The sequence below is a fragment of the Microtus ochrogaster genome, chromosome 6 (assembly GCF_000317375.1).
Source record: "Microtus ochrogaster isolate Prairie Vole_2 chromosome 6, MicOch1.0, whole genome shotgun sequence".
Classification (NCBI taxonomy): domain Eukaryota; kingdom Metazoa; phylum Chordata; class Mammalia; order Rodentia; family Cricetidae; genus Microtus; species Microtus ochrogaster.
The window spans coordinates 71,063,597-71,073,377 of NC_022013.1; the positions used below are offsets into that span (position 1 = coordinate 71,063,597).

The window sequence follows — 9,781 nt, forward strand, 5'->3', positions numbered from 1 at the left end:
ACACACACACACAGCTAGCCTGTCTCTCATTCTTAGATTTGCTCTCCCACCATGGTCACTGAAGCGGCGCTGCTTCTGGTTGGCTGAGATGCTTCGCTGGACCTTCAGGTGAGCCGGGGACTGAAGAGTGCTGTTGTTCAGGTCACTGCTCGGCCGGGATCGCTGACACAGGTTTCCACTGGACAGTGACTCACCACCTTCAAACTGAGAAGAGCGATCACCCAGATTTTAAAACAGCAAAGTGTTTGCATACATAGGATGATTTGAAGCTCTGTAAGGAGCAATTGAAACTAAAAAACAGACTTCAAACTGGCAAGAAGGAAAGGAGGAAGCTGGGAATGAGAACGCTCACAATGATGATGTAACCTGCTACTGTGCTCACCTCCTCAGGTTAGCTCAAACAAGTAAGCTGGGTATGAGAACGCTCACACTGATGTCTGCTACTGTGCTCACCTCCTCAGGTTAGCTCAAACAAGTAAGAGCCACGAAGCACTGCATGGTAACCGCACAGCAGACAGTTTTTAGGTGTTTACATGTTACTTTGTTTAATCATTGCTACAAACATGTGATATATTAACCTGCACTCTCCAGATGGAAAAAAAAACAAGGTTGAGGACATCACTGGGTTTCAAACAGGAGACAATCTAAAATCTACTTTTTTTTGTTTGTTTTTTTGTGTTTTGAGACAGGGTTTCTCTGTAGCTGACCATGATAAGCTGGGGCTGACACAGAACCTCTCTCTGTAATTTGAAAGCTGTACGATGCTGGTAAGGTTCGGAGCCAACCCCGGGACTGCACTGGGAAGTCAGGCTATTGGTGTCAAGCAGTAAGAATGCTGCTGGCTACAGCAGCAGGGCCATGGAGAGGTGATCCACCAACACTATTCTAAGTGTGTCAATGATTACCGTACTAACAAGGATTACTGTACTAAACCTGCTCAACGGTCCTAAGAGCTAAGTACTTTTGTCCATATTTCACAGAAAATGAAGGACGTGGTTGGTGGCTCTGATGGGGGCAGTGAGCCTGATTTGCCATTCATGGTAGCTTCCAATACAATTTATTTCCAATACAATTCATATTTGATTTTAATAGACGCCTGGAATTTGTGTTTGAATTAAAAAGAAAATTAAAGTCCCCAGAGGTCATTTGAAATCTAAGTAGGAACAGCCGGAAGAGGCTAGAAACAACTATTTGGGCCATTCCCACTAGCTCTCTTGATACTGTGCATGGCCCCTGGTTCCGGTGCCCCTTGGAGACCCCTCTGCATGTAGCAGCTGTTCTTCCTGCTCAGTCGGCTCGCCAAGGGCTCAGACAAGTTAATGCCAGTGATGGTTACAACAGTTCCTAGGACGTGCATGCTATATACGGGTAACAACTCCCACACTGTAATCAAATCCTTGCTCCAAATCCAGATCTTTATACCTCATCTCTCCTATAAGTGCCATCCAACAAGACTGTCCTCCCACCACCCTGCACTGAGCTAGATTCTCAGTCCACCCGCCCTTCTGATAAAGCCACACACCCTCCTGACATGCCACCTTATGCAAGCCACGCGCCCTCCTGACACGCCACCTTACACAAGCCACGTGCCTACTGACACGCCACCTTACACAAGCCACGTGCCTACTGACACACCACCTTACACAAGCCACGTGCCTACTGATGCACCACCTTATACAAGCCACGTGCCCTCCTGGCACGCCACTTTACACAAGCCACGTGCCCTCCTGACATGGCACCTTACACAAGCCACACACCCTCCTGACATGCCACCTTACACAAGCCATGCGCCCTCCTGACATGCCACCTTACACAAGCCATGTGCCCTCCTGACATGCCACCTTACACAAACCATGTGCCCTCCTGACACGCCACCTTACACAAGCCACATGCCTACTGACAAGCCACCTTAGACAGCAGGCACTTGTGAGAAATCAGGGCTCATTACGTCTTCCCACTGGCATGTCACATGGACCACCATGGTGGGTTTCACCCTAGCTCGTTATAGGTGCCAGCTCTCATCCACTCGCAGAGTGTCTGCAGCACGCCCCATGGCCAACAATAATGCTGCTGAGATCTACATTGAGGGCTCCTGGACAGAAGGACTTCCGGGCTTTACCCTCATGGTGTCAGCATAGCTTCTGACAGAGACAGCTTCAATAAACTTCAGTTGGAATGTATGATTTTGTTCATAGCTGGTATTTAATTATGATTAATTATAGCCTTTTCTTTTTCTTTCAGAATGCCTCCCACAGATGTCTAGATTTCAACTTTCAATGATCTGGCCTCGGTTCCTATTTCAGTTCATCCTTCTCTAGCTGCTTTTCCAAAGCATCATTTACTCGTGTGGCCACCACTTGCACACAGTCATTTTCTGCACTGTCTGCTTAACATGGACCTCTGCTGCCTACGAGAAGAGCCACTTGACACAAGGCCAGCGCCAGGAGGCACCTTCTTCTGGGGGCTCAGGTATCTACGCTGCTGCAGACACACATGCTTCTCTTTGCTTAGGACCCTAGGACCCTGTCGTACTGTACACTGCCTTTGGCTACACAGTGTGCACTACACAACTAACTCTCGGGACACCATGCTCAAAGTGAAGACTGTGGGAAGAGCTGCTAGGGCCAAGCAGGGCAGTGGGCCTGCTCATTCCTAATGAGATCAGTATACAATTCAGCACCTTGATTTGTGATCTCTAATAAGACTGCTAGGATCTTCTTGTGATTTTTGGTTCCACAAAGAGACAATTATATTTACTAACATATCTTTATCCATTTAATTCAAGAATTAATCTATATTAATTTAAAAAGACAAAAAACTTACTTCGGGTGGTTTTCTACCTAGAAGAATATAAGTAGCCATGACTTCATCGTATTTCTGACTTACTAAGGCATCATTGATTTCATCTCGTGCAAAACCCATGGTGACCATAATGTCTAGAAAAAAAGAAAAAAGTTTCTGAAAATGTATCTATTTAATAAACAATCAGCAAAAATATAGGTCTGCCAATAATGTTAGGAAAAACTAGTTCTTATAATATTCAAAGTGAGCTTTAACTATATATTCAGATACTATACATTTGTAATTTTAACATTTATTTAATTGCTTTGCCTACATGTATCTGTGTGCACTACAGGCCTGCCTGGGGTCTGTGGACGTCAGAAGAGGGCGTCAGCTCTCCTGGGACTGGAGCTACAGATGGCTGTGAGCCACAACCTGAGAGCAGGGAATTGAGCTTGGGTCTTCTACAAGGGCTACAAGTGTTCTTAACTGGTGAGCCATCTCTCCAGCCCCATTTCTAATTTTTTGTGTGCAGAATTATTTATGTTATGGATTTAATATATTCAGCCAGTTTTCATTTCCTGGGGGCATTTCTGAGCTGACTTCCTTTGTCCAGGCAAGGTCTGTACTGTCTGGGCCTCCCACGTGCCCACGCTTGGTTCTCTCCGCTCTCACTCTCTCAGCACCTTCTCGGCTACTCCTGAGGAGACAACCCTCTCGATCTAAGCCCTCTGCTTCCCTTTTCATCGGCAGTTCACAGTTCTGGTAGTAAGGCTTTCACAATGTTCTCATTAGGTCATGGGGTCAGGGAAGGTCTGCTAAGCAGAAAGGGTGAAGCAACGTGCCCACAGCTTAGATTTCTGTGTCCTGGACTTTACTATACATTTTAGTCTGCTCAGTGCTAATAGTTCTAGTGGGTATTCTTCCAGTGAGGGGTGCAGGAAGAAATAAGTATGCTTGTCTAGTTTATTTTATTTTTTGCTATAGTTTCCAATAATTGAACAGGACCATAGATATAAATGAAAACAAACTAAGGAACTTGAATACTTTAGTGTTGGCCATTAAGGTGATAATGAAAGTATTTTAAAATAAAAGCCCCACATGAACAATACTGTGCTAGGTCAATGGACCAGTTCTTGTAGTCTATGGCAGCGACCCTCACAGTATTTAAACACTTACCTATTCTTTTTGCATCATTGAGATCAAGCTCAGGCTCAGAATATGGTTTTAGTTCTTCTTCTTCATGACCAACATTCATCCATCGGTCTTTCATTATTTGCTAGGAAATAAACTCTAAGTCACGTCTGGTGAATTACAACATTCAACCCACTCCTCAAATGTGAAATTTATTGGTTCACTCAACAAGAGTCATGTGACAATTTCAAATAAAGTTACTCTATCTACTTTAGTTAATGGTCCAACAGAAGGTGTGGCTCTCTTGGACACCCAGAATGTTATCACAACTAGATGAACCAGTACTCACAAAAAGCAATGCAAAACAACCCTCCTTCCTTTAAAAGGAATATTTTCAAATTAAAATGAATATTTTTAAATTGGAAAGTTTTAACATGAGAATCTGACTTTAACGTTTGCTTCATATATATATATATATATATATATATATATATATATATATGATTTATTCATTTTTGGCCTTTTATCAAACTCGTGCATTTATTTTAAAATTCCACTCATCAGAAAGAGGATATCTTGGGGGATGGAAATCTAGGCTAGTCAGTCCAGTTGAGTCAAAGAATTTGGGAAAGGATGATGGTAATCATTAAAGCCCAGAATCAGAAATTAGGTAACAATCAAGGTGAAAACAGGTACTGACGTGAATTATCAGAACCAAATACCTTGTGGTGTAAATGTCAGCCCTGGGCTGTTAAAGACAACCTAGTGGGGTCTAACCAAGGAGTGGAAGGGGACAGCTACAGCTCGGTGAGAGAGAACATCCAGCATACGTAAAGCAACAAACTACAGCTCCAAACTTCTACTACTGGCTAAAAGCTATGCTTACACACAGAGGAGTGCTTTGAAAATAACTGTTTTACAAGTTTACAGACCCCCGCCAACACACACACACAATGCTAGAGCTTACTAACTGTAACTGGTACAAAGGGCTGGAAAGATGACTTAGAGGTTAAGAGCCCTAACTGTTCTTCCAGAGGAACTAGTTTGATTCCCAGTACCTACAGATGGCTTTTAACCACCTGCAACTCCAGTTCCAGGGGATCCAATTCTGGTCTCTGAGGCCTCATGTGCACACATGATGCACAGACATCCATGCAGGCAAAACATTCACACACATAAAAATAAATAAAATTAAAAAAAATAAAAACTACAAATGAAGTTGTGGCCATATTTGCCACTATTGGGCTCTCGTGAGGGCAGATGGGCACACACGGCAAGACTCAGCCAGTGTCATGTCCCCTCCAACCCCGTTGTCCACAGCCATGGCCTGTGTTACTCCATAGCCATGAACCTCAACAAGGGCCACAAAGTGACAAGACTGGGAGGAGATGAGCAACTTACTGGTATAGTCATGAGGAAGGTCATGGCCAAGCACTGATGTTCCCCTACCTTCTCCCCCAAGAAATGTTTGTGCTGAATAATAATAATAATAATAATAATAATAATAATAATAATAATAATATGAAGATCATGTAAGACAATTCTTGAGTTTACTACTACTTCAATACTTCAAGGGGGTTTCTTGAGGTTTGCTGTAAGAAATCCTTCCTCTAAAGAGAATGTATAAGACACATTGTGCATCAGTGGCACAGGTGTCATGGGAGTAACCAACCACCTTTTGACTGGATTTAAGCTCATTCCTTGACATGCTACCCAAACCTGACACTTCTAAAGTGGCCAAGAACTTGAGACTGGATAAGTCATGGGCCTATGTAAAAACCTACTACTTTTATTCTGCTAAAGAAATATAGCAATAGCCAGGTGCTGTTGGTGCACACCTTTAATCCCAGCACTCAGGAGGCAGAGGTAGGTGGATCTCTGTGAGTTCAAGGCCAGCCTGGTCTACAGAGAGAGTTCGGGGACAGGTTCCAAAGCTTGCACTATGGCCCTGTGTGTGCCAGGCACAGGCTCTCCCATTGAGCTGTAGGGGCTCAGCTGCTGAGTCTGGCTTTGATCCTCAACTCTTCCACAGAAGCTGGGCTTATAAACCTATCATGAGGTCTGCACAACTTGCAGCCTCGTAATGTTAAGGATCAAAGAGTAAACCATTTGGATAACTATTCTGGCCAAATTTGAAATCAGTAAATAGTCGTCTTTGAGGGAAGCACATTAGTTTTTATTAGCAGCCCACAGAAGGTTGTAAGCACTGTCTCCCCAGGCGACTGTCTGCATTCTCTCTAATCTGCCTTTCTGTGAACTGCTGTCTCAGCTCTGGGAATCTGTTACTCGCAGGCAAGTGAAGGGAGTTTTGGATAGGAGTGGATCCCACAGACACCTCCAGCCTCCCCTAGCACTAGCACTCAGTTACACACCCACATACATATATACAATTTAAGTAAATCTTAAAAGAAAAAAGTGGACCCCAGAGCTAGTTCTAGACTCTCAGAACTGACAAGTCAGTGGTTTTCCATTCTGAGCCAACACACACTTTCTATGAATGGGTGGAAGTAAGCTGAGAAAAACAGTAAGACAGAAATGGGCTTTCACTAGAGACATCAGTATTAACATGTCATTTCACCCCCAAAGGAAAAGTCACAAAAAAATTTGAGCTATGAACTAATCACACCTGAACGAACAATGCAGTAAAAAATACCAATTGATCTGCTTCTTCAAAGCACTTAGTTTCCCAAGTCTTCAATTTCCACCGAAACATACTATGTCTTTTAGAAAAAGTATGCGTGGAAAAGAATGAGGATGCCCAAGTTGAGCTGAGCACTGTGAGCAGGGCTGGCTTCCCAGGGCTGTACCTCCACTGCACCTCATGGTGTGTGCAGAAAGCCCCCGGTGAAACAGAGAACTGAGCAGGAGCTTCACTGCTCTCCCTGTCCTTCCCACGCAGGAAGGAAGAGTTTAAAAGTTCAAGTAAGGAACGGATACTGAGTCTTTCAAACTCTAGGCCAAAATATTCCTAAAGACAGACGTGAAGGGGCCGGAGGGGCGGCTAGGAGAGTGAAAGCATTTTTCCCAGGTTGAGGTCTCAGGCCTACATGGCAGCTCACAATCACCTGTGACTCTAGTTCCAGGGGATTTACCCCCATCTTCTGGCATCTCAGGGCGCTGCATGCATGTAATTCACATACATGAAAGCAAACACTTTCAACACATAGTCTTTAAAAACCAAAGAAGACCCAGAAGGGAAAAATGATCATCAGTTATCCCAGTTACAGCCTAAGAAGGGAAAGGGACTTGTCATCTTGGTTACTAGGACCTCTGCTGGTTCTGTAACAGTTAGGACATGAAGATAGTGTGTATGGAATGCATGCGGGCAACAGCAGTATCTAAAGGAAAAGCACCTGCTCATGTCTGTAAATTCTCAGTACTGACGAGAAGTTCCTATTGCAGATTTTGGCTTCACGTGATTCCAGATGAAGAGTTAACTGGTTTAGAATTTCCACAATCATTTTCAACCTTCAAAGATCTGGTCAGTCTTAACATACAGGTTTTTGTTTTAGACCACGTAGTTTCTGACACAAGCTAGGTTTATCCCCTTCAAAAGTCAACTTTGGTGGTGGCGCTCGCCATTAATTCCAGCATTCAGGAGGCAGAGGCAGGTGGATCTCTGAATCCGAGGCCTGGTCTATAAGGTGAGTTCACAGCCAGGAGTATACAAAGGAACCCTGGCTGCGGGGCTGAGGGCGTCAACTTTGCCTCCACTGTGTCTATTTTAATAATTCACCAAAGAACGAAGAAGAAATAAGCCTTTGGAGAGACCTACTGTGGGTTTTCAATAAAGAACCATTACTTCCTGATGCTGAAAAGGCACATTAGAAGCTGGGCAAACACTGGGAACCGCACCTGCAGCGTCTATGCTGTGTACCGACTGTGTACCTGGAACACACAGCACACTCACCTCCAAGCTGCCCCTCTTTATGGGATTCAGCACTAACAGTTTCTTCAGGAGATTCTCGCAGTCTGTGGACATGTAGAAGGGAATGCGGTATTTCCCCCTGAGGACTCGCTCACGAAGTTCCTTGGACAAAGAAGGAAAGCGTTTGTAAGTAGTAGTTGGCATTACAGCTCCTGGGGAGAAGGGCGTCAGCACCAAACAGCAGGTACCTTTAGGTTCTGGCCATCAAAGGGCAGGGAGCCACTGACAAGCGTGTAGAGAATGACGCCCAGACTCCACACATCCACTTCTGGCCCATCATACTTCTTGCCTTGGAAAAGCTCGGGGGCAGCATAAGGCGGGCTTCCACAGAAAGTGTCCAATTTGTTCCCCACTGTGAATTCATTGCTAAAACCAAAGTCAGCAATTTTAATATTCATATCAGCATCAAGGAGAAGGTTTTCAGCCTAAGAGGAAAATAATAAAAAGGACAATGTAAAAAGTGCACACAAAATAAAGATGTCCGCTGCACTTCTCTCAGATGCTAAGTCTGCTAGTGCCTGCCTCTCATTTAAGACTAACATCCACTTCTGCAGTGCAGTGCGCAGCTGTCCAAGCGACATCTGCGCAAGACTGGATTCTAACACTTGAAAAAGAACGCACATAGGACTATTTCAGAAAGGTTATTTTAAACACCACCCCCACACTTTATTTTAAAGGGTTTTAACTTCATGGTAAGAGGCATCTCGGAACTGTACCTTAACAGGACCTATCTATTCTAAAGAATATACATTGAAATTCCACTTTGCCTCAGACTTAAGCCAAGATTAGCCTTAGGAGCACCATCTGAATAAGCAGATGATGGCAGGCTCCAGGGTATGTCCGGTCTTGGCTCCTTTACTCCGTCCCCTGTCCCCTCCTACAGAGCACTTCCTCAACAAAGCAGTGCTTAGTGAAAGGAAACAAGTGGACAATTGGGCTTCCATGGTCTTTCTTTTCAGCAGCGCTTGCTGTTCTAAATTCAGACTCCTGTCGAGAGTCACGTTCTGGAGGAAGCAAGGACTCTGCTCCTATGTTCAAGAGATTTTTCATAAAATTCTAAAATAACCACCTAATGGAAACTTCTATAAATGCAAACAATTTAATGAAAACTTGCTTTTTGGTGCATGTTTCATGTAAATTCCATTTTTAATTGATGGATAAACAGACTAATAAAGTTATGGGCTGGTTTGTAGGTTGCTTGATCAAAGTCCAAAAAGGAGTAAAATTTGACCAAGATGAAAACCAGAGGACTGGTGCTTCACTGGGGTGCCTGACACACGTCTCTCCCTTCTCCAAGGCCCCCCTACCCGGCTTGTGGTATTCTAGCTTATCTCAATGTTGTGAAAAGTGTAACTACAACAGTGGTGGCTAGTATTAATTGTCAACTTCATAGTCTAGAGTCACACCTGTGTGGGGATACTGGCCAGGGCCATGTATAAGCCTATAATCTCATCATGGGGAAACTGAGGCAGGCAGCCTGGGCTAGCTACGTGGTGGGACCGTGTTTCAAAATAATAAAACCCAGACCCCTCATTCCCTACAAGAAAACAAGACAAAAACCAACCAACTTGTTAATAAATAAAAGTGGACACAGATATTATAAAAATGAATGAATCTGGAAGAGTTACATTAAATCAACATTTGTGGACTGAGCAGCAGCAGCAACAACAACAACATGCCTTTCTGCTATAAGGGCTTAAGTTTCCTTGGCCATCTGTACTAAGGTAGACTTTCCAGAACACTTTCTCCACAATAGTCTAGATGGCAATCTAAGTAAACTGCTGCCTCCAGAGACACCAGCACACAGTGCTGAGGATACAGTCCTGGGACATATGGGGACCCTCTCTCCACTGGACTGGACTGGACACATGGTTGCTGAACATGATTTTTATTTCAATATAAAAATAAAGTTTAATGGCCGGGCGGTGGTGGCGCACG

General features: G+C 44.0%; 1 protein-coding gene across 3 annotated transcripts in view; it reads right to left on the reverse strand.

The window, feature by feature from the left end:
* Positions 1–9,781, reverse strand: part of Mark1 (microtubule affinity regulating kinase 1) — a 104,198-nt gene that overhangs the window by 18,035 nt on the left and 76,382 nt on the right. For all 3 annotated transcript variants that reach the window (XM_026779729.1, XM_005348829.2, XM_005348828.2), the window contains exons 8-12: positions 8,032–8,268; positions 7,826–7,945; positions 3,961–4,060; positions 2,824–2,936; positions 51–204 (exon numbers count right to left, since the gene is read on the reverse strand). In XM_026779729.1, coding sequence (XP_026635530.1) covers positions 51–204; positions 2,824–2,936; positions 3,961–4,060; positions 7,826–7,945; positions 8,032–8,268 — 724 coding nt within the window. The remainder of the gene's footprint in view (positions 1–50; positions 205–2,823; positions 2,937–3,960; positions 4,061–7,825; positions 7,946–8,031; positions 8,269–9,781) is intronic.